Source organism: Oncorhynchus mykiss, chromosome 30, assembly GCF_057628025.1.
Source record: "Oncorhynchus mykiss isolate SJ-2025 chromosome 30, ASM5762802v1, whole genome shotgun sequence".
Classification (NCBI taxonomy): domain Eukaryota; kingdom Metazoa; phylum Chordata; class Actinopteri; order Salmoniformes; family Salmonidae; genus Oncorhynchus; species Oncorhynchus mykiss.
This window is the reverse complement of record NC_143051.1, coordinates 29,272,501-29,297,659: the sequence shown is the minus strand read 5'-3', so window position 1 is coordinate 29,297,659 and position 25,159 is coordinate 29,272,501. Positions and strand designations below refer to the sequence as shown.

Below are 25,159 nucleotides of genomic sequence, written 5' to 3'. Positions count from 1 at the left end.
TTTAGACCAGAGGAAAGAGTGCCTCCTACTGGCCCTCCAACACCACTTCCAGCAGCATCTGGTCTCCCATCCAAGGACTGACCAGGACCAACCCTAGATGCGAGTAGGAACTCAACAAAGAGCAAAATTATCATGCTGTTTTTATGTGGCTGCTATGAAAGTGAACTCTGTTTGCATGTGATCAGGGGTGTTTTAATTCCACAGAGTCGGTTGAAAATGGTTTTCTTAAATAGAAGAAAACAGAAGAAAACATGGATCTTTAAACAGGTCAACATTCACAAGGCCGCAGGTTTGTTTTTTATGAAATTGCATAAAATAATTATTAATATAAATGACCCTTAAACATTTTGACGGAAGATAAAAGTTATTGCAGGCTTCATTTACGATTCCTATCTGGGGTCCTTTCCTTCGTAGTCGCTCAGGTGACGCACATCAACAGCGCCTAGTCAAGTGTAACCAGCTAGCCGATTAGCATGAATTTCAAGATCTTGTTTGATTCATAACGTCAAACTTTAGGTGCATTAACGCCACCTTGCTTTAGTACAGTTTGAAAATAGCAGTTGTGCCGTGTTGAATACAAACGGGAATTTTATAGGCAGCTAATCTGACAACCATGTGGAGCACCAGCCGTCATGTCCTTCAGGATCTAGTCCGGGAGTTTACGAAAAAGACACATTCCTCGATTCAGTGTTTTTCACAAACATCATGCAAGGTAAAGTTAGTTTTGTTTTTGAGTAAATGATAATATTTTTCTGTTTTTTAAACGTAGGCAGGAATAATATATAAGGTTGCAAGCTAAATGGGTCCTGCTAACTATAGCCAACACAGGAGGTTGGTGGCACCTCAATTGGGGAGGATGGGCACTTGGTAATGGCTGGAGCAGAATGTGTGGAAAGGTGTCAAACACATGAGCTGTGTAAGAATACCAATAATGTATACTACGTAATGAGCATATACTACTAGTTAATTTTAGTATACTGCAAATTAATGTTATCCTTTCAGTTGAGTGTACTAGCGATTCGCCTGTCTACCGGAAGTTGATGCTGTTTCTATGCATCTTGTTAGAATAAAAACTGACTAGCTAGAGATCTGACGACTTCATTGAAAATGTCCATTAACACACAACGACTATACCACTTAGCTAAGCTAAGAATGACGTGAATAATCAAGACAGTAAACATTGGGTAGTGTAGATAGCATTTAGTTAATATACCAGCAAGTTTGATGTATTAGTAGCCAACTAATGTTAAGTAGCTAACTAACAACGGTACATACAAGCAACTGCAGTAGTGAGGCTAGCATAGCTAACAAATTGTCAGCCAACCTAATGTGTAACTTATTTGAAAAGTAATTACTTTATTACATTGCTGAAAAAAATTACATCTTAATATTTGTGCTAATTACCTAAAGCAATGTATTTGTATTTTTGTCATTTACTTCAAATCTGAAAATGAAGCCACGCCCATTTTATGAAGAATTGCATTATGAGCCCTAAATGCACATAGTGTCCACTGCTTGTATACTTTGTATTTTAGTTAATGTAGTACGACATCTGGGAACTTTTGGCATACAGTACTATGTCCAATAAGCATACTCCATTTTTGTCACAAATAGTATGGTCTTACTTCCGGCGCCGACAGAGATGGCCGCTTCGCATTCCTATGAAACTATGCAGTATTTTGTTTTTTATGTGTTATTTCTTACATTGTTACCCCATGAAATCTTAGGTTTTATGAGCAACGTCAACTCAGCAACATTACGACCAGGAATACGACTTTCCCGAAGCGGATCCTCTATTTGGCTCACCACACAGGACAATGGATCAGATCACAGCCGGCGACCCAAAACAACGGCGCCGCAGAATGGGCAGATGGAGCGGTCTTCTGGTCAGGCTCCGTAGACGGGCACATCGCGCACCACTCCCGAAACATACTACTCGACAATGTCCAGTCTCTTGACAACAAGGTAGACGAAATCCGAGCAAAGGTTGCCTTCCAGAGAGACATCGGAGACTAACGTTCTTTGTTTCACGGCAACATGGCTCACTCGAGACACGCTATCGGAGTCGATACAGCCACTTGGTTTCTTCACGCATCGCGCCGACTGAAACAAGCATCTCTCTGGTAAGAAGAAGGTGCGTGGGTGTATGCCTTATGATTAACGAGACGTGGTGTGATCATAACAACATACAGGAACTCAAGTCCTTTTGTTCACCTGACTTAGAATTCCTCACAATCAAATGCCGACCACATTCTCTACCAAGAGAATTCTCTTCGATCATAATCACAGTCGTGTATATTCCCCCCCAAGCAGACACATCGACGGGCCCTGAAAGAACTTCATTTGACTCTATGTAAACTGGAAACCACATATCCTAAGGCTGCATTTATTGTAGCTGGGGCTTTTAACAAAGCTAATCTGAAAACAAGGCTCCCAAAATTCTATCAGCATATCGATTGCGCTACCTGGGCTGGCGCAACCCTGGATCATTGTTATTATAATTTATAAAATGCATATAAGGACCTCCCCCGCTCTCCTTTTGGAAAAACTGACCACGACTCCATTTTGTTGCTCCTAGCCTATAGACAGAAACTAAAACAGGAAGCACCTGCGCTCAGGTCTGTTCAACGCTGGTCCGACCAATCGGATTCCACGCTTCAAGATTGCTTCAATCACTGGACTGGGATATGTTCCGCATAGCGTCGAACAACAACATTGATGAATACACTGATTCTGTGAGAGAGTTTATTAACAAGTGCATCGGTGATGTTGTACCCACAGCGTCTATTAAAACATTCCCCAACCAGAAATCGTGGATTGATGGCAGCATTCGCACAAAACTGAAAGCGCGAACCTCTGCTTTTAATCAGAGCAAGGTGACCGGAAACATGACCCAATATAAACAGTGTAGCTATTCCCTCCGCAAGGCAATCAAACAAGCTAAGCGTCAGTATAGAGACAAAGTAGAGTCGCAATTCAACAGCTCAGACACGAGAGGTATGTGGCAGCGTCTACAGTCAATCACGGACTACAAAATAAAAACCAGCCCCGTCGCGGACCACGATGTCTTGCTCCCAGACAGACTAAACAACTTCTTTGCTCACTTTGAGGACAATACAGTGCCACTAACACGGCCCGCTACCAAAACCTGCGGACTCTCCTTCACTGCAGTGAACGTGAGTAAAACATTTAAACGTGTTAACCCTCGCAAGGCTGCAGGCCAAGACGGCATCCCCAGCCGCATCCTTAGAGCATGCACAGACCAGCTGGCTGATTTGTTTACGGACATATTCAATCAATCCTTATCCCAGTCTGCTGTTCCCACATGCTTCAAGGGGCCACCATTGTTCCTGTTCCCAAGAAAGCTAAGGTAACTGAGCTAAATGACTACCGCCCCGTAGCACTCACTTCCATCATCATGAAGTGCTTTGAGACCAGTCAAGGACCATATCACCTCCACCCTACCTGACACCCTAGACCTACTCCGATTTGCTTACCGCCCCAATAGGTCCACAGACGACGCAATCACACTGCCTTAACCAATCTGGACAAGAGGAATACCTATGTAAGAATGCTGTTCATCGACTACAGCTCAGCATTTAACGCCATAGTACCCTCCAAACTCGTCATTAAGCTCAAGACCCTGGGTCTCGACCCCGCCCAGTGCAACTGGGTCCTGGACTTCCTGACGGGCCTCCCCCAGGTGGTGAGGGTAGGTAATATCTCCATCCCGCTGATCCTCAACACTGGGGCCCCACAAGGGTGCGTTCTCAGCACTCCTGTAGTCCCTGTTCACCCACGACTGCGTCAACATGCAACCGAGCCTCCCGGGTGGTGCAGTGGTTAAGGGCGCTGTACTGCAGCGCCAGCTGTGCCACCAGAGACCCTGGGTTCGCGCCCAGTCTTTGTCGTAACCGGCCGCAACCGGGAGGTCCGTGGGGCAACTCACAATTGGCCTAGTATCGTCCGGGTTAGAGAGGGCTTGGCCGGTAGGGATATCCTTGTTTCATCGCGCACCAACGACTCCTGTGGCGGGCCGGGCGCAGTGCACGCCAACCAAGGTTGCCAGGTGCACGGTGTTTCCTCCGACACATTGGTGCGGCTGGCTTCCGGGTTGGATGCGCGCTGTGTTAAGGAGCAGTGTGGCTTGGTTGGGTTGTGTATCGGAGGACACATGGCTTTCAACCTTCGTCTCTCCCGAGCCCGTACGGGAGTTGTAGCGATGAGACAAGATAGTAGCTACTAAAAACAATTGGATACCATGAAATTGGGGAGAAAAAGGGGTAAAAAAATAATAATTCAATAAAAAAAAAAAAGTTTGCAGACTTTGTTAGGCTTGATTATCAACAACGATGACACTACCTACAGGGAGGAGGTGAGGGCCCTCGGAGTGTGGTGTCAGAAAATAACCTCACACTCAATGTCAACAAAAGAAAGGAGATGATCGTGGACTTCAGGAAACAGCAGAGGGAGCAGCCCCCTATCCACATCGACGGGACAGTCTAAGTTTTTAAGTTCCGCGGCGTACACATCACGGACAAACTGAAATGGTCCACCACACAGACAGCGTGGTGAGAAGGCGCAGCAGCGCCTCTTCAACCTCAGGAGGCTGAAGAAATTTGCCTTGTCATCAAAAACACTCAAACTTTTACAGATGCACAATCGAGAGCATCCTGTCGGGCTGTATCACCGCCTAGAACGGCAACTGCTCCGCCCATAACCGTAAGGCTCTCCAGAGGGTGGTGAGGTCTGCACAAAGCATCACTGGGGGCAAACTACCTGCCCTCAGGATGCCTACACCACCTGATGTCACAGGAAGGCAAAAAAGATCATCAAGGACAACAACCACCTGAGCCACTGCCTGTTCACCCCGCTATCATCCAGAAGGTGAGGTCAGTACAGGTGCATCAAAGCGGGGACCGAGAGACTGAAAAACAGCTTCTATCTCAAGGTCATCAGACTGTTTAACAGCCATCACTAACATTGAGTGGCTGCTGCCAACATATTGATTCAACTCCAGCCACTTTAATAATGGAAATTGATGTAAAGATGTATCACTAACCACTTTAAACAATGACACTTAATATAATGTTTACATACCCAACATTACTCATCTCATATGTATATGCTGTACTCTATACCATCTACTGCATCTTGCCTATGCCGTTCGGCCATCAGTCATTCATATATTTTTTATGTAAATATTCTTATTCATTCCTTTACACTTGTGTGTGTATAAGGTAGTTGTTCTGAAATTGTTAGGTTAGATTACTTGTTAGATATTACTGCATGGTCGGAATTAGAAGCACAAGCATTTCGCTACACTTGCATTAACATCTGCTAACCATGTGAATGTGACAAATAATTGTATTTTATTTTGATTTGTTAGTATGAGTATTCAAACACTGCTAGTGTTTCCATGTGTTTTGTGCAATTCCATTCGCTCCGTTCAAGACATTATGAGCAGTCTTCCCCTCAGCAGCCTCCCGTGAATTAGACAGAGGTATTAGAGAAAGGAGTCAGGAATCCCATTGGACAATGAACAACCTCGTCTCAGAGCATTTTGTATTATTCTGTACATAAATCCGAGACTCTCCATTTAGTACGGTATGTATTCATTTGTGGCTGTCCATTACCCATTTCGTATGATATGGGAATTAAAATTTGGATTATATGTTACAAATTTGCAAAACGTACAATGGATTACAAATGTGCTCAATTTGATATGTTATGAATTCTAGCGAGGTAGCTAACATATGCTAGGCTAGGGTTTAAGTTTAGGAGTTAGGTTAGGGGAAGAGTTAGCTAAAAAGGTTAAGATTAGGGGAAGGGTTAGCTAACATGCTGAGTAATTGCAAAGTAACTAAAAAGTTGTAAGTAGTTGAAAAGTTGCTAAAATTGAACATGATGAGATTTGAACTCAACCCCCACCTATCTACCCGACCAACCACCCTCCATTCGTTGTTTTTAAAGTAAGCATCTGTCTGTAACCATACAAAATGTAACATATACTGAATTAATTATCCTGGCTTTACATACCGAATAATATGAAATGCTCTGAGACCAGGTTGCAACGAATGGAGGAACGTATATCACCCTGCCAAGCAGACTTTTGATCAGTCGTGTTCACGTTGTCATGCTGCATTGTGTGGTTGCTAAGCTATTTGTCCATTGATCATATTTTAAAGTCAGGGTTTGAGTCGAGAAACATGCCTATTTTCCTCAAGTACACAATGTCATGATTCCTAAACAAGAGTTTGTATTGGACAAATTCAGGTATGTCCCTCCCGGTTTTAGTTACATTTTTCTCTGTTTGCTTCCATTTTGTTCTTAAACAGTAAATGGTTTCTGTAATGAATACACCCCTGGGGAACCAAGCTCTCCTACTATACCCCATTCTCTCTCTTGCACAGAATACAGTTGTGGTAGAGCGTTGGTGGCAGGTCCCATTGTCCAAAGAGGGCCGCCCACCAAGACTATACCCTCGGCGACATCGGGTCTACAAAGTGGTAGAGGACACAAAGCATGCTCCTAAGGAGAAGATGGAACTCATCCTCTCACAGACTGTGGCTAGTACGTATGCCTGTTTGTTCTTCCAATCTCCGGACAAGGATATTACTTAGCATGAAGTATTGGGCATGCATGCATTCTAATGTATTTGTGGCTATATTATCAGAGCTTGGTGGGCGAGGTGACACTGTGTTTGTGAAAAAGTCTGTTGGACGCAATAACCTCCTGGCCCAAGGCCTGGCAGTCTACCCATCACCAGAAAACAAAGCGATGTTTGCAGAGGAGCTGAGGGTGAGTTTTCTAGATGTATTGGGGGTATGGTTTGTAGAAAAAGGTTCATGGGTGTGAGTCTGCCATTTTTATTGTAGGGTTGATGAAACATAGCTGGATCTTATGTTATATGCAGTCCTTATATTGCACCTCCTAAAACAGGCGTATCATTTCCCTCTACAGCTTTTACATGAAGGGAGGCCCGAGGAGAGAATCCAAACCCGCACAGGACAGCTGGTGAGCAGGGCATTCCTTTTTCCTTTAGTTCATCTCATTTCTAAGGCTAACCCCTGCTTAAGTTGGTGTACTGTGGCTGTGTTGCTCATCACCAACCGTTTGTCTGAAACAACTAGAATAATATTTAATAGATCCTATTTGTACTTCTGTATTTGCAAATGAACATCGCTCCTACTACCCATTAGTCTGTCAGTTGTCTACAACCGAGCTGTGTGTCTTGTTTACAGACGGTGGAGATCCTGAAGCATATGGAGTTGAAGGTTGAGAAAAGAACCTCCATTGAGTATGACATCACCAAAGAGATGGTCTGCAGACAGATTCTCCAGAAGGTAAGACCGGGCTTGTAGATTATTCAGTAAAATGAAAAATGGAGTACATTCATCCTTCCTTAAAGCAGTCACAGATCTGCGAGGGTTGGATTATCACCATTTTCATCAAATAGACAGTAATGTAGCAATTTCACGGTTGAAAATGTTCAACAAACCATACAACTCTATGCACACTGACTACTTTTAACAATTTTCACTGAACATTTTACAAAAACACATTTACTTGAAGAACAGGGCAGATGCAAAGTTGGGTAGCAGAATGATGGCACAAACCGTCATTCTGTTACCAAACTTTGCAACTTCAAATGTGTTTTTGTAAAATTGTTAAAAGTAGTCCTTGTGCGTTTCAACTTTTCAATGATTGGTTTTTGTTTGACATTTTAAAGTGAAAAAAATTGGAAGTCTCAGCAACACTGTTAACGTGGAATTGTCCACATTCACTCATGTCTAATCATCCTCTACTGATTAAGTGGTGTCGGTTTGGTAGAATTTTCTACCATGTTCTGTAACAAAGGTTGCCAATGATGACCGAGAAGCCGTCATTGAAGTGAAAGCAATCTTTTGATTTAGTCTTCTCTTCTCATCTTTTTCCTATTCAGCGGGGCATATTTGTGCCACCTCATGCACTGAGACTACCGGAAGAGTCAATCAAGGACCTGGGAGATTACTGGTGTGAGGTCACGGTAAGGGCACAACTCCATATTTCACTTTGACAATTTTTTATTTTGTCTGGTCTAAATGCATGGAACTGTGGGTTTTATTGGAAATTTTCTCCAATGAAAGCATTGGCTTTTTACTACCAAAATAACTATTCTCTTTCATTACTAATGAAGAGAGCAGCAGCTCAAATGGCTCTGGTCTGGTATCAGACAGGATGAGCATGGTTGCCTCCCAGAAACTGGAGACTGAGGAGCAAAAATGGTTGATTTTAAAGGCATTCCATTAACACTAGAACCGCCACTGACTTTTGTGAATAAAGAATTGTAGTATCACTGCCATTTTAAAGTTGTCCCCCTCCATCCTTTACTTTAACTAAAGTATATTTAACACACTGACGTTGTTAGAATTTAGATATCAGTTTGTTCTAAGCAGTTTTAGGAGGACATGTCATTGCCCGCCCGCCCTTCCTTCCTCCGACAGTTGGCTGCCCACCTAGCAACGTCCCATCGAAACTACACCTATATCAAAACTATTTTCACACATATATTAAGTAGATTTAGCTTTTTTTATTTTGTATTATTTGAGGGAACTATTTTGCTGCAATTATACCGTTTTTGCCATGGTGCTGAGAGAAATTTGCAGTTTTACAGCTAATTTCCTACAATTCTACACATTTTGCCATGGCTTATGATGTTCATATGCTTTCTGGGGGGTTTAAGGATAGTGTCCTTGTTGTTCCAGTGTTAATTTGCCTTTTCTCGTCTCCCCAGGTTAATGGGATAGATACTGTGCGGATCCCCATGTCTGTGGTGCCCTTTGAAGACCCTACAGCGACTGGGCGCAAACTGTTGAAAAGGCAAAAGCAGGAGGAGACCGTTGCAGCTGCAGTACAAGAGGCAGCTACTGTTCCAGAGGCTACCATTTCAGAAACTGCTCCAGCACCAGAAGCGACTCAGGAAAAAGACAAAGAACCCCACGATTGAGGACTAAACTTTAAACTTAGCTTTGGAGTACTAAATGTCATTACTAGATGCTCACGGAACAGTTTACTGTTTGACTCCTGACAAATGATTAAAGCATCTTTGGATCTGTTTTGAAAGTGCAAGATTGAGTTATATATTGTATTCTTGTCTCATTTTGTAATTTAATTATTTTCATATGCATGCCAATCACTTTCACATGAGTAGTTACAGTGCAACTGCCTGGGATGGAGCTGTTAACTCGGTCTGGTTTTCCAGGTGTCAGCACCATCGACTAATTTTTATTTTGGTTTGTCCTTAATGTTAAGAGCTGAGGTATTGGGACAATACGTATCAAATCTGGCAAGTCAGGAAATTAAATACATTTATTGTAACAGCACAAAACATGTAACAGTATAGGGTAAAACAAAGGTATTTCCCCTGCCTCTTACATAGATATACAGTATTGAAATACCTCCTAATGAGCTTTAAGAGCTGAGTGCCTAAAGTAGTTAGCCGTAACACCTTCAGAAATCTAGCAGTCTGTCTATAGCATTGTCCCCAATGGGGTGCTTTTGGCAGCGCCAGTCTTTGTCCCTGCTAAGTTGTGAACATGGTTACATTATTTCTGCTTTGACTTAATAGGAGTGTCAATATACAAAACACTTGAGCTAGCTCATCACGAAAGGTAGAACCGAGATGCTGGTTTTCAGCATTTTCTTTGGGGGCGGGGTTTATCCAGGTGCAATGGGATTAGTAAACTGCCCTTCCAAGTTCTATTTCTCTTAATTCACACCCTTGACGATCTGAGAGGATTGGGTAAGTGTAAGCAAGGAATGTACCGTAGCATATTTCTGATACATACAGTATCTGATGCCTTTAGATCCAGAATCACCATAACACAACACCAGCAGAATGTGCAGAGAGCACCCTTCAGAAACATGGATTCCCAAATCCTCACTAAATGTTGGTCTGGCAAAAGAGACATTTAAAAACCTGGTTAGCTAGCCAGGATGGTAAAATACAAAACGGATCCAATTTCACATCCATGCTCCCTCTGAGAAGGCAACATCCTACAAGATTCTCCACAGGCTGAGCAACAGGCAGTATTTATTCAAATTGCACAGTTCATTATAATACCAATAAGTCATCACTGTATATGATTGTGTTTATTGGCAGACAGGAGTTTCTGGCTCCTTTCAAAGACTAACTCTCCCCCAAAATCCAGTAAAGAGATGTATTCCAAACAGGTCAGGTTGAAGCATCTCCACAACAGGGAAATTCCACCAAGGAAAAAAAGTGTTTCCTAACATTTAAAAAACTAGGGAAGCTTGTGGTTGGATTGACAGAATTTTAGAGCACGTCACTGTCCCACCATTGGAAACATACAATATGGATTCCGCAAGGAAAACATTCCTCTTATGCTCAGACTGGAACGACCAATTATCAGTAATGTGTAATCTGGTGAAATACCACCACCACATAAAATTGCATTTAAATACAATTTCCCAGGAAAGCCTGTGCAGCAGTCTGATTAGTTTGATTTCCTATGCAGCCAACAAACAAATATCATATAGACCACCAAAACTACTGTTTATATCAGCAATGTTTTAAGTATCAAATCCAGGGAGGCCCACAAACAGGGGGGACAAAAAGGAAAGTCAGTGCTAACATCTCCAAGGATGGGTCTATGAGGTGTGTGTAACCCCTCCCCCACGGCAAGGGTATATGTCCCATGTTGAGAAAATCTTCTGGACTGTACTACTCTAAATCTCCGGGGGGGGGAGGGGGGGCTATGCATGCCACCAAGCCTTCTGTTACGGTTCTTAAAAGCCGTATTTGGCCTGTGTTTGCCGGCGAGTCAGCTTGTTGTCAGCCCAGTTGTTCTTCAGCTCTAGCTCTCGCTCCTTTGCCTATAGGTGATCAGAATTACAAGTTAACTCAAACTTTGACACATTTTGCTTGTAAAAATCACATATCTGGTCAAATTCAGGTCTGTTGATATGAGGCCAATAACCATGCATGTTAAGTGTTTCCAAAATGATTGCCAGTGATAGGTGTGCCAAGTCGTGTTCAGTAGGCGCCAAACAGGGAAAAACATATTTTTTAAATTCTCAACAGAAGAGAAGGACAACTTGTCCAGTGGGAACACATTTTGTTTTTCTCCGGTTTGAGTCTACTGAATGGGACCTTGTTGTTAGGGTCCAAGACAGTACTGTAGCAATGTAAACAGTATTTACTCACCTGGTGGATGAGGTATGTGATCTGGTGCTTGCGTCGCTGTTGCCCTGTGGGTTGGTCTCCCTTTTTCTACAGACATAGGGAAGAGGTTAGGGAGTCAGCCCAAGCAAGGTTGAGATCAGATAACAAAATCCTCACTAAGCGACATGAAAAAAGTCCTAACCTACCAACTCCTCAACTCTAAATCCACTGTCGCCTTACATTCCCCTACCCCATCATCACTACTACAATCCAGGTTCCAATTCAGCTCCTAGCACCTAACCCTTTGATGTTAACAGATCTGAAAATAATGGACAAGTGTAAGCAATATGGGGATGGTTCCAGTGCAAATCTCCCTCACCTTGCTGAAGGATTTGCGCTCTTGCTTCTCTTCCGTCATGCTCTTGGTCATCCACTGCTGGTTGCCGCTCAGCTGGTCATCTCCCTTAATCTCCAGGAACTTCACCTCTTCCTTGCCCCTGTTCCTCTTCCCCTGCAGCCTCATGAACTGCAACCAGAAAATATGCTCTTCTATATCTTGAAGCAGCAACCTCTATTCAGTGTATGAACTATGCTGACAATTATGGATGCAATCAGGACAATATTAAACAAATCAAGAAGAGCAGGATATTGGTTTCGGGGTAGGTCAAATTCAGTGATATACAGGATGTCAGAAGGGAAGGGCTTCCTGATTGATCAGGGAAAAATCACGTTCCTGATCAATAACAAGCCAACAGACCAATGTCAAGTCAAGAAACATTCTTACCGCTTCATCATCAAACAGGGCGGAGGAACTAGGTTGCTCTGGCTCGGGCAACGCTGGGTCAGACTCTGGATCCTGGTAGTAAGCCTCGTTGTAGTAACCCTATCCAACAGGATGTTTTTTGTTAGCCTGTATCAATGCAACATGACATAAGAGCATTACGCCACCCTGAGTCATCTCAACGGATGAGAACAAGAGATTTTACAGCAAACTGCTGTGTGCCAAACTCACAGGGGTCAATAAGGATCAATTCTGGGCATAGTACATCTGATGTTTGAAACTGAATATCAGCTTGGTACGACTGATATCCATAATTTGCTCTCATCTAAAATAAGTTGTAGTTGGACATTTGAGTTGGTAATGCACAGTAGGTCTATTGTATTTGGTCTATTGTGGAAGTTGAGTATTATTGGAGTTTATTTTGATGTATTGGCAACATAGTTTTACACAATGCATTGCTAAGCTTATATATGTCCATCTAGCTAGCTAGAGAGATAAAGAGCTACACACTATATATACACAAAAGTATATGGACATCCCTTCAAATGAGTGGATTCAGCCATTTCAGTCACACCCGTTGCTGACAGGTGTATAAAATTGAGCACACCGCCATGCAATCTCCGTAGACAAACATTGGCAATAGAACGGCCTTACAGAAGAGCTTCGTGACTTTCAACGTGGCACCGTCATAGGATGCCACCTTTCCAACAAGTCAGTTCGTCAAATTTCTGCCCTGCTAGAGCTGCCCGGGTCAATTGTAAGTGCTGTTACAACGGCTTAGTCACAAAGTGGTAGGCCACACAAGCTCACAGAACGGGACCGCCGAGTGCCCAAGCATGTAAAGTAGTTTGTCCTCAGTTGCAGCACTCACTACCGAGTTCAAAACTGCCTCTGGAACCAACGTCAGCACAAAAACTGTTTGTTGAGAGCTTCATGGTTTCCATGGCTGAGCAGCTGCACAAAATCCTAAAATCACCATCCACAATGCCAAGTGTCGGCTGGAGTGGAGTAAAGCTTGCCGCCATTGGACTCTGGAGCAGTGGAAACGCATTCTCTGGAGTAATGAATCACGCTTCATCATCTGGCAGTCCGATGGACTAATCTGGGTTTGGCAGATGCCAGGAGAACCCGACCTGCCGAATGCATAGTGAAATCTGTAAAGTTTGGTGGAGGAGGAATAATGGTCCGGGGCTGTTTTTCATGGGTCGGGCTAGGCCCCTTAGTTCCAGTGAAGGGAAGTCTTAACGCTACAGCATACAATGACAGTTGAGACGATTCTTACCTTCCAACTTTGTGGCAACAGTTTGGGGAAGGCCCTTTCCTGTTTCAGCATGGCAATGCCCCGTGCACAAAGCGACGTCCATACAGAAATTGTTTGTCGAGAACGGTGTGGAAGAACTTGGACTGGTCTGCACAGAGCCCTGACCTCAACCCCAAACACCTTTGGTATGAATTGATAAACCCAACTGCGAGCCAGGCCTAATCGCACAACATCAGCGCTCAACCTCACTAATGCTCTTGTGAATGTAAGCAAATCCCTGCAGCAATGTTCCATCGTCTAGTGGTAAGCCTTCCCAGAAGAGTGGAGGCTGCTATTAAAGTAAAGGGGGACCAACTCCATATTAATGCTCATTTTGGAATGAGATGTTCCACAAGCACGTGTCCACATACTTTTGGTTATGTAGTGTATCCATTGACCCAACATTTTCTCCGTACCTGAGGCTCTGCCGAGGCCTGCTGGTACACCCCTAGCTGTTGACCTCCCCAAGCTCCCTCTTGGTTTGCGCTAAAGTCCAGAGGGGCATCTGACTGGAATGTACCACGCTGCATGCCTGGAGGAGCGGGTAGCAGGCCTGAGGTGGGGACAGGCTCCGGGTTCAAGCTGGGGACCACAGCGGGGAGAGGCTTGGCGCTGTCTTCCAGGGAGAAGTAGTTCTCGGGGGCAAGTTCTTCGTCACTTTCCTCAGCAGCTATTTGCCTCGCTAGCTGCAGGGCAGCCGATTTAGCTGCTGCTTTGATGGCGGAGGGGGATGCACTGGAGCTGAGGTGGCCCTGGGAGGCCCCTAAGGAGGGCTTTGTGGGTTTCCTTGGCTCAGGCCGCTTGGTGAGGGTGTGCGGCACTAGGGCCCTCTGCATCTCCTTCACAACCATGTTTTTTGGCTGAGGCAGGAGGGAGGAAAGGCCAGTGCCAGGACCCTGAGATAGAGAGGGAAAGAGAGAAAGAAAACATGTCCTAAAAAAATCTAAGTTTGTTGGTCGCATACACAGATTTACAGATGTTATCACAGGTACAGCAAAATGCTTATGTTCCTAGATCTAACAGTGCATTAATAACTAGAAGAACAAACAATACACACAATCCTGACATTTTTTTAATAAGTTATATAGGATGAATCATGACTAAAATACTGTGTATTCATATAATGTGGGTGAAACCGTATAACATTATTAAAGTTACCAGTGTTCATGACTATATACATCGGGTAGCAGTCTAGGGTGCAGGGTAGAGTACCAAGTGGTAGCCAGCTAGAAAATTGAATAAGGTTCAGGGCAGGGTACTGGGCGGAGGCCGGCTAGTGGCGACTTAGATGAGGGCTTAGAACATGATAGGTATGGTTGGCACGGCCTATGTCCACATTTCCAGGCTGTATCACGCTTAACACCCCGGGCCATCCTACAATCTAAGCTTGATGCCCTCAATCTCACACACATCAATGAACCTACCAGGTACAACCCCAAATCCGTAAACACGGGCACCCTCATGGATATCATCCTAACCAGCCTGCCCTCCAAATACAACTCTGCTGTCTTCAACCAGGATCTCAGCGATCACTGCCTCATTGCCTGTGTCCGTAATGGGTCTGCGGTCAAAAGACCACCCCTCATCACTGTCAAACGCTCCCTAAAACACTTCAGCGAGCAGGCCTTTCTAGTCGACCTGGCCCGGGTATCCTGGAAGGATATTGATCTCATTCCATCAGTAGAGGATGCCTGGATATTCTTTAAAAAGTGCTCTCCTCACCATCTTAAATAAGTATGCCCCATTCAATAAAAATTGAACCAGGATCAGATATAGCCCTTGGTTCACTCCAGACCTGACTGCCCTTGACCAGCACAAGAACATCTAGTGGCATACTGCATTAGCATCGAATAGCCTCCGTGATATGCAACTTTTCAGGGAAGTTAGGAACCAATACACACAGGAAGTTAGGAAAGCAAAGGCTAGCTTTTTCAAACAGATATTTGCATTCTGTAGCACAAACTCCAAAAAGTTCTGGGACACTGTAAAGTCCATGGAGAATAAGAGCACCTCCTCCCACCTGCCCACTGCACTGAGGCTAGGAATGACTGTCACCACCGATAAATCCGCGATAATTGAGAATTTCAATAAGCATTTTTCTATGGCTGGCCATGCTTTCCACCTGGCTACCCCTACCCCAGTCCACAGCCCTGCAACCCCCCACAGCAACTTGCCCAAGCCTCCCCCATTTCTCCTTCACCCAAATCCAGATAGCTGATGCATCTTCAACCAATAGCTGCCCACACCTGCCTGCCCGTCCAGCATCACTACTCTGGATGGTTCTGAATATGTGGACAACTACAAATACCTGTCTGGTTAGACTGTAAACTTTCCTTCCAGACTAACATTAAGCATCTTCAATCCAAAATTAAATCTAGAATTGCCTTCCTATTTCGCAACAAAGCATCCTTCACTCATACCCTTGACTATCCTACCGATCCTCGACTTAGGCGATGTAATTTACAAAATAGCCTCCAACACTCTACTCAGCAAATTGGATGCAGTCTATCACAGTGCCATCCATTTTGTCACCAAAGCCCCATATACTACCCACCACAGCAACCTGTATGCTCTCGTTGGCTGGCCCTCGCTTCATATTCGTTGCCAAACCCACTGGCTCCAGGTCATCTATTAGTCTTTGCTAGGTAAAGCCCCGCCTTATGTCAGCTCACTGGTCACTATAGCAGCACCCACCCGTAGCACAAGCTCCATCCAGCAGGTATATTTCACTATGCACCCCCAAAGCCAATTCCTCCTTTGGCCACTTTTCCTTCCAGTTCTCTGCTGCCAATGACTGGAACAAACTGCAAAATCACAGCTGGAGACTCATATCTCCCTCACTAGCTTTAAGCACCAGGTGTCAGAGCAGCTCACAGATTACTGCGCCTGTACATAGGCCATCTGTAAATAACCCATCCAACTACCTCATCCTCATACTGTTATTTATTTTGCTCCTTTGCACCCCAGTATCTCTACTTGCACTCATCTTCTGCACATATATCACTTCAGCGTTTAATTGCTATTTTGTAATTATTTCATCACTATGGCCCATTTATTGCCTTTCCTCCCTTATCTTACCTCATTTGCACACACTGTATACAGACTCTTCCCCCCCCCCCCATTGCATTATTGAATATGTTTGTTTATTCCATGTGTAACTCTGTTGTCGTTTGTGTCGCACTGCTTTGCGTTATCTTGACCAGGTCGCAGTTGTAAATGAGAACTTGTTCCCAACTAGCCTACCTGGTTAAATAAAGGTGAAATATATATATTGTTTTTTAATCACCTCCGGCCGTGATTGGGAGTCCAATAGGGCAGCGCACAACTGGCCCAGCGTCATCCGGGTTTGGCCGGGGTAGGCCATCATTGTAAATAAGAATTAGTTCTCAACTGACTTGCCTAGTTGAATAAAGGTTAAATATACTGAGAATTTGTCACTGAAAATGATCTAAAATGCAAATCATGTTTTACCTGGGGCAGGGATTTCTTTCTCCTTGGTTCATCTTCATCAGAGTCAGACTGTTGACAAGACATAGGATCATTTTGAAATCAACACTTCTAATCCATTTCAAAACAAGCACTTGTTATTTGGTATGTAGCTAAATTAAATGTTTAAAATCTAGCATGGTTATGAGCCTGTGGCCCTGTTACTTACATCCCCTCTCTTTATCTCAGGTATAGGGATTTTGACAGGCTCTGTTCGCTTCTTCGGTTTAGGTAAGTCGAAAAGCAACCCTCCCTTGGACGGTTGAGAACGGGTAACTGAGTCCTCGTCGCCATCGTTTGACACAGTGTTCCGTGAAGAGAAGTGTGTTGTCCCTTTGCTTGGTCGCACGTTTCCTAGTGCCTCTGAGGCAGATATTTTGGGGTCAGGGAGGCGTGCGAAAAGCCCCCCACGTTTGCTACCCGGGACGATGGAACTAACGTTAGACGTTTCGTCTGAATCACTGTCATCACTGCTAGCATACGCTACCAAAGACATTGTTGATGTTTCTGGAGCAGCTTTGGCATAAGTAACGGGTAAATACTGATATGGCTAACTAGCTAGCTGCACCCACCGACCCACACCTGCCAAGTTTACGATAGCTAACGTTCGCTAGCTAAAATTGTTTGGCCGTACACGTATACGAGGCTTACTTCATGAGAACAACCAATCAATTGTGGACAACAATTTACATTTATGACAAACTTTATAGCCAATTTTCAAATTGTAAACAATTGACTCGCCAAGGGCTAGCTAGAGGCTAAATCCTGCGGCTCAAGTCGAGCCACTGCAGAGTAAGTTAATAATGTTCCAAACAGGCCGATTACTGACTAGACTCGAAGAAAACAAGGCCTCGGCAGGTGCTTAAAATACCTTTAATGTGAATGTTAAGCTAGTTCTAGTTTAACGTTACACTGAATATTATGCAGTCAATACCCATGGTTTCTTTCCTCCACCAAAATAGCTCGTTCCATCCAATAACAGCAATCGCTAGCATATCCTTTTTGGGGTCTCTAATACCATGATGGATGCGTGCAAAACAGAAGTGTTCAAGCTGCTACTAATTGCGCAGCTTCGACGCAAATCCACTTTCTTCGTTTGGTTTTCCGGCAGACTAGATGCTTTCTTTGTTGGGTGTTGCTGCCTTTCATAGTTTGGAAAAGGGATTGCAATTTTTTTTATGGAAATGGGGGAAAAAAGGACATTGCACCGCCATCTAATTAAGCAATAATGCCAGAGGAGGTGTGGTATATGGCCAATATCCCACGGCTAAGGGCTGTTCTTATGCGCAATGCAGAATGCCTGGACACAGTCCTTACATGGAACCCAAACCGGCTGTGCGCATGCTCCATCGTGCATAAATATATTTTGTCCCCCCACACCAAACGTGATTACGACACGCAGGTTAAAATATCAAAACAAACTCTGAACCAATTACATTAATTTGGGGACAGGTTGAAAGCATTAAACATGTATGGCAATTTAGCTAGCTAGCTTGCACTTGCTAGCTAATTTGTCCTGTTTAGCTAGCTTGCTGTTAATAGCTAAATTGTCCAGGGATATAAACATTGAGTTGTTATTTTACCTGAAATGCACAAGGTCCTCTACTCTGACAATTAATCCATATATAAAATGGTCAACCGAATTGTTTCTAGTCATCTCTCCTCCTTCCAGGCTTTTTCTTCTCTGGACTTTATATTGCGATTGGCAACTTTCATAAATTAGGTGTATTACCGCCACCGACCTCGATCGTCTTTCAGTCACCCACGTGGGTATAACCAATGAGGAGATGGCACGTGGGTACCTGCTTCTATAAACGAATGAGGACATGGGAGAGTCAGGGCTTGCAGCACGATCTGCATCACAAATAGAACTAACTTCTATTTTAGCCTTTGGCAATACAGACGCTCATTGGCGCGTGCGAGCAGTGTGGGTGCAATAATTTAATAATATAGATTTCTAAATTTATTTTGCGACGCGAGCGGTGTCGTCAGCCTGTAAGCCATCGTATATTGGCCATATATCACAAACCCCAGAGGTGCCTTATTGCTATTATAAACTGGTTACCAACGTAATTAGAGCAGTAAAAATAAATGCTTTGTCATATGCGTTATATACAGTCTGAAATACCACGGCTGTCAGCCAATTAGCATTCAGGTCTCGAACAACCCAGTTTATGATCCTATTTAATTACGTTGGTAACCATTTTGCTGCCATGCTCCCTTCTTCTTCTTCTATGGTATTATAACGGGCTGCAAACAAACGTTAAAGGTGCATGCTGCCATATACTGACAGCTTAATTAAATAGTACTGGCATGCTGGCCTTCTAAGCAGAGTTGCAAAGAAAAAGACAAATCTCAGACTGGCCAATAAAAAGAGTCTGAGATTTGGCTTTTTCTTTACAACTCTGCCTAGAAGGCCAACATCCCGGAGTTGCCTCTTCACTGTTGACGTTGAGACTGGTGTTTTGCGGGTACTATTTAATGACGCTGCCAGTTGAGGACTTGTGAGACATCTGTTTCTCAAACTAGACACTCTAATGTACTTGTTCAATTGTGCACCGAGGCCTCCCACTCCTCTTTCTATTTTGTTTAGACCCAGTTTGCTCTGTTCTGTGAAGGGAGAAGTACACAGTGTTGTACGAGATCTTTAGTTTCTTGGCAATTTCTCGCAAGGAATAGCCTTAATTTCTCAGAACAAGAATAGACTGATGAGTTTCAGAAGAAACTTCTTTGTTTCTGTCCATTTTGAGCCTGTAATCGAACCCACAAATGCTGATGCTCCAGATGCTCAACTAGTCTAAAGAAGGACAAGTTTATTGCTTCTTTAATCAAAACAACAGTTTTCAGCTGTGCTAACATAATTACAAAAATGGTTTTCTTTTGATCAATTAGCCTTTTAAAATGATAAACTTGGATTAGCTAACAGAACGTGCCATTGAAATGAGATGGTTGTGATGGTTGCTGATAATGGGCCTCTGTAAGCCCATGCAGATATTTCCATTAAAATCAGCCGTTTCCAGCTACAATAGTCATTTACAACATTAACAAGGTCTACACTGTATTGCTGATCAATTTGATGTTATTTTATCAGACAAAAAATGTGCCTTTCTTTCAAAAACAAGAACATTTTTAACTGACCCCAAACTTTTGAACAGGAACAGGAATATTTTAAACCAAATACTTTTAGACTTTTACTCAAGTAGTATTTCACTGGGTGATTTTTACTTGAGTCATTTTCTATTAAGACATCTTTACCTTTACTTAAGTATGAGAATTGAGTACTTTTCCCACCACTGCTGGAGATCCCAAAACCTTTTAGCCACATTCACAATTATATCCAGTTTCTTTGATTTCTTGTTTGTTTGGCATGTATAATTTGTCACATGCGCAATTAAACGCAACAAAATCCACCTTCTTTACTATCAGAATTTCAGGATCCTTCAACTAATAAACATTTTTTTCCAGGCTTCAAGATGTCTATTGACATTTCTTCCTAATTTCCACTTGCTCCTTCTGCAATTTCCAATGCCTCTGCATAGGAGACGGGCTGGACAGATTGCTACTTCAACCTCTTTCACTCTTACACAATTGCAGCACTGTGTATCCACTGAGTGTAGCTCAGCTTTTAAAACCATAGTGCTCTCCAAGCTCATCACTAAGATAAGGACCCTGGGACTGAACACCTCCCTTTGAAACATGATCCTGGTATTCCTGATGGGCCACCCCCAGGTGGTGATGTTAGGCAAGTACGCATCTGCCACTCTGACCCTCAACACGGGGCCCCTCAAGGGGGCATGCTTAGTCCCCTCCTGTACTACCTGTTCCAGGACCTGTATACCAGGAGGTGTCAGAGGAAGGCCATAAAAATTGTCAGACTCCACCCACCAACGTCATAGACTGTTCTTTCTGCTACCGCACGGCAATCGGTACCAATGCATCAAATCTGGAACCAACAGGACCCTGAACAGCTTCTACCCCCAAGACATAAGACTGCTAAATAGTTAGTCTGGGTAGCTATTTGGTTAACTATTTAACTATCTGCATTGACCCTATTTGACTCCTCACATACGCTGCTGCTAATGTTTACTATCCGTCACTTACTCCTAGTTATATGTACATACATTACATTACCAAAAGTATGTGGACACCTGCTTGTCGACCATCTCAACCCAAAATCATGGGCATTAATATGGAGTTGGTCCTCCCTTTGCTGCTATAACAGCCACTCTTCTGGGAAGGCTTTCCACTAGATGTTGGAACACTGCTGCGGGGACTTGCTTCCATTCAGTCACAAGAACATTATTGAGGTCGGGCACTGATGTTGGGCGACAAAGCCTGGCTCGTAGTCGGTGTTCCAATTCATCCCAAAGGTGTTCAATGGGGTTGAAGTAAGGGTTCTGTGCAGGCCAGTCAAGTTCTTCCACACCGATCATCGACAAACCATTTCTGAATGGACCTCGCTTTGTGCACAAGGGCATTGTCATACTGAAACAGGAAAGGGCCTTCCCAAAACTGTTGACACAAAGTTGAAAGCACACAATCGTCTATAATGTAAGTAGCGTTAAGATTTCCCTTCACTGGAACGAAGGGGCCTAGCCCAACCCATGAAAAACAGCCTCAGACCATTATTCCTCATCCACCAAACTTTACAGTTGGCACTATGCATTCGGCAGGTAGCGTTCTCCTGGCATCCGCCAAACCCAGATTCCTCTGTCGGACTGTCAGATGGTGAAAACACGTTTCCACTGCTCCAGAGTCCAATGGCAGCGAGCTTTACATAACTCCAGCTGACGCTTGGCATTGTGCATGGTGATCTTAGGCTTGTGTGCGGCTGCTCGGCCATGGAAACCCATTTCATGAAGTTACCAAATAACAGTTATTGTGCTGACGTTGGTTCCATATGCAGTTTGGAACTCGGTAGTGATTGTTGCAACCAAGGACAGATGATTTTTACGCGCTACAACTTCAGCACTCGGAGGTCCCATTCTGTGAGCTTGTGTGGCCTACCACTTCGCGGAATGAGCCGTTGTTGCGCCTAGATGTTTCCACTTCACAATAACGGCACTTAGAGTTGACTGGGGCAGGCATACATTTGACAACTGACTTGTTGGAAAGGTGGCATCCTATGATGGTGCCACATTGAAAGTCACTGAGCTTTTCAGTAAGGTCATTCTACTGCCAATGTGTGTCTATGGAGATTGCATGGCTTTGTGCTTGATTTTATACACCTGTCAGCAACGGGTGTGGCTGAAATAGCCGAATCCACTAATTTGAAGGGGTGTCCACATACTTTTGTATATATGGAGTATCTACCTCAATTACCTCGTACCCTTGCACATCAACTCGGTACTGGCACCCCGTGTATATAGCCATGTTTGTGTATTTATTATTTATTTTATTATGTGTTTTACTTTTCTATTATTTTTCTATTTTCTTTCTCTCTGCATTGTTGGGAAGGGCCGTAAATTAGCGTTTCACTGTTAGTCTACACATGTTGTTTACAAAGCACGTGACAAATCAAATTTTATTTGATTTGACTGCGTTTTCAGTAACATATTTATTCCTTTCTACACACATTTGACAAATGCCCAAACCTTTTACAATTACGACATTGCAACGGCTTGTTCACAAACCTCTCACTGCGTATCTCATATACCCCAGCTATACATGTGTGGGGAGAAACTCTTCATCAAATATCAATAACATATAGACTTCCCTTCTTCTGTCCATTCACCATACGTTTCCTACGTTCCTCCACTGCTCCTGGTTTGTGGTGTTTATGACATGGAGCCTCAATTTCCACCGAGATGCCAGAGATGACACCTTTTACCGGTTCCTTTTGTTCTTCCGATACACAATAAATCAACCACATACCACTCCTGGTAACACTGGTTAACTCCACCTTTTCCAATGCATCCTCCACCATTTGCGCGAAAGCAATTGGGTCTCCCAAAATACATCTCCCATTTGCTCCATTTTCCAATGTCACAGTCTTCCACTCACATCCATCAACTTTACTGAACACACCATCAGACTCTGCAAATCCACCTTTTCTGTGCACCTTGACTTTGACATGGAAAATGTTATTCGCCCCATAGATCAATATCCTATGGTACAAATATTCATAAAAGTCATATCAAACCAAAAAAAGGGTCAATTTCAATAATTGTCGGTATTGTCAAATGATACAAAACAATTAGATTGGACTCTGACATGTAGATAGATTTCAGCCCTATGCTGAACACGCACCTGATGGGCCTAACCATAAAAATGTTTTAAAAAATTCCAAACACTAACCCTAAAAACAAATCTCCCTATTGAATGAGAACAGTAGGTACCTATTGTGTATTAGGTCCAGCAGGTACAAATCTACCATTGTTATGGTGATCTGACAAAAAAACAAGCTATTGGTACATGGTATCTTTCAAGTACATGGACATCCTTTAAACCTTTCAGGGAAATTAACCCTTTAAATATACAAAGACTAAGACCAAGACCAAGAGACTGATACAGAGGACACTGGAGGACCCTGCAGGAGTTGTTGCTTCACATCCCAGCTGTTGAGCTTCAACTCCACTAGACACAGCATGCTGTGTCAGTTGTGGAGTGTCACAGGAGGGAGGCGGTGAGATCTGGTGTTGTAGAGACTGTGGCACTGGCATCCTTAGGTTTCGCAATGGTAGAAACATTGTTCTTCATTTGGAATTGTGGGAGGTATGTACTGTATCCAATGAGCTTTCAATTGACCTTAGAGCACCTGTTCATCAGCAGCTGATCATTCTAGCTTTTCTGCACTATTCTGCATAATCATAACAGATATTGCTAAATGAAGTGCGAATGCAATGCTATGTTTCTCTTAGACAGGACAGTTCATTCACAGACTGCCACATGGGATTTCTAGTTTTTTTTGTTTATTTCTTTTTTCTTTTTTACAAATCTAATGTTGCTATCATGTTGATCCAAAGTGAGTGTATTTTAGCAACTTTTACTGTCTTTACTCAGCACACCGTGTTTGGGTTGAAATACTGATCCATGAATACCCAACAACAACATTTGTGGTTTTCATTTCCTGTACTTTATTTGGAGGAGAAATTCGATCTTACAGGAACTTCACAAATGAGTCATACAAGGACTTCCGACTAGCAGCTTAGGTAATAATGGGGTCTATGATGGGGTCTTAACTATGACCAGTAGGCTACATAATATATCACATATTATAGTGGTCAGAATTATGACCAGCTGGTCAGATAGTCACAATTATGACCAACTGGTCATATGGTGGTCAGAAAAATATGTTATTTTCTGGTGGGTTTAAAAAACATCATTTTTCAACCAGTTTGACACTAAAATAAGATGTCATAAAACAACGTCATACTGACGTCCTTCTGACGTCCTTTCAACCAAGTTTTTCCCACTGGGCATGTACTCAAAACTAGTAGTTGGATTCCACCAGCCTCCTCAGATGTCAGCAGAACCTCTCTATGTCCTCGGGTATACAGCAAGTATACAACCATATGGATTTGACAGGTGGGAGTAATTTATTTTAGGCAAATGGGACTCGAATTGTAGCTGCAGATGCCTTGTTTGGAATACCCAGGAAGCTATCCTTAGGCATAAGTGTGGATGCTGACAGGTTTTTCTGCAACCTTTGTCTGTGCTGCTCAGAACCTGTCAAACAAGATACTTGAGATGCTATACAATGAAGTGTCAAAAGTGTATAGGTGAGACTAAGGCACTATGGTTAGTCTGGCATCACATCCAACGGGTTTGGTTTAGTTGGACATATTTTGGTTGGTCTTGGATTTTTACTAATATCTAACAGGAAGACTGGACTCTTTCAGCCAACTGATGGTCACACCGCTTTTGTGTTCTGGTGAATGTAAAGAGTGATGAGTCTCACTGCTCCAAGGTATTCCAAATAGAGTCTATCTTTATTCGATGCATAATGTCTTAAAAGAGGCATAGTTACAAAGATTCTGTTAAGTTCCAAGATGTACTACCCCAGTTGCAATGGGGGTAGGACTCCTTGTCAAGTGCTCTCATATGAGTGTTCTGATGTAAGGGTGTTTGTGTTGTGTCTTCCCTAAGGGCATAAAAATATGTTGTTACAAGATCAAATTTCTTCCACCCTTGACGGAAATTCAGCAATTCTCCTGGACAGTGCTCACTAATGAACCCTGTGAAAGTACTGCTAAAACTACATTTACTTGGTATATCCAATAATGTCAATCATTTTTACACAGATTTGTACAGGTTCTTTGGAGTTTTCAATATTCCCACACTTTGTCTTAAATTGAAAATACCAGGAGCAACCCTGGGACATAACATTGGGGCGGCAGGTAACCTAGTGGTTAGAGTGTTGGGCCAGTAACCGAAAGGTTGCTGGGTCAAATCCCTGAGCTGACAAGGTCAACATCTGTTGTTC

General features: G+C 43.3%; 2 protein-coding genes across 9 annotated transcripts; one reads left to right on the top strand and one right to left on the bottom strand.

Annotated features, from left to right (window-relative positions):
• Positions 1 to 384: 384 nt before the first annotated feature.
• mrpl9 (mitochondrial ribosomal protein L9) lies at positions 385 to 9,111 on the top strand. The gene is made up of 7 exons (XM_021560379.3): positions 385 to 712; positions 6,414 to 6,573; positions 6,677 to 6,801; positions 6,964 to 7,017; positions 7,245 to 7,346; positions 7,946 to 8,029; positions 8,777 to 9,111. The coding sequence occupies exons 1-7, from the start codon at positions 614 to 616 to the stop codon at positions 8,987 to 8,989; spliced, it is 837 nt and encodes a 278-aa protein (XP_021416054.3). The 5' UTR covers positions 385 to 613; the 3' UTR covers positions 8,990 to 9,111.
• Positions 9,112 to 9,333: 222 nt separating this feature from the next.
• Positions 9,334 to 18,406, bottom strand: LOC110488235 (proline-rich protein PRCC). 8 transcript variants are annotated; one of them, XM_090227968.1, is made up of 9 exons: positions 18,318 to 18,406; positions 16,904 to 17,150; positions 16,720 to 16,767; positions 16,535 to 16,573; positions 13,665 to 14,144; positions 11,952 to 12,050; positions 11,547 to 11,693; positions 11,210 to 11,275; positions 9,334 to 10,878 (listed from the first exon to the last, which is right to left on the bottom strand). In XM_090227968.1, exons 1-9 carry the CDS (start codon positions 18,389 to 18,391, stop codon positions 10,792 to 10,794), a joined length of 1,287 nt encoding a protein of 428 aa, XP_090084094.1. In that variant the 5' UTR covers positions 18,392 to 18,406; the 3' UTR covers positions 9,334 to 10,791. The 8 variants fall into 8 exon arrangements, with proteins under 8 accessions (XP_090084094.1, XP_036826708.1, XP_036826709.1 ...); XM_036970813.2 differs by lacking the exon at positions 18,318 to 18,406 and adding an exon at positions 17,669 to 17,827; XM_036970814.2 differs by lacking the exon at positions 18,318 to 18,406 and adding an exon at positions 17,669 to 17,791 and having other exon boundaries at positions 16,904 to 17,097.
• Positions 18,407 to 25,159: the final 6,753 nt, after the last annotated feature.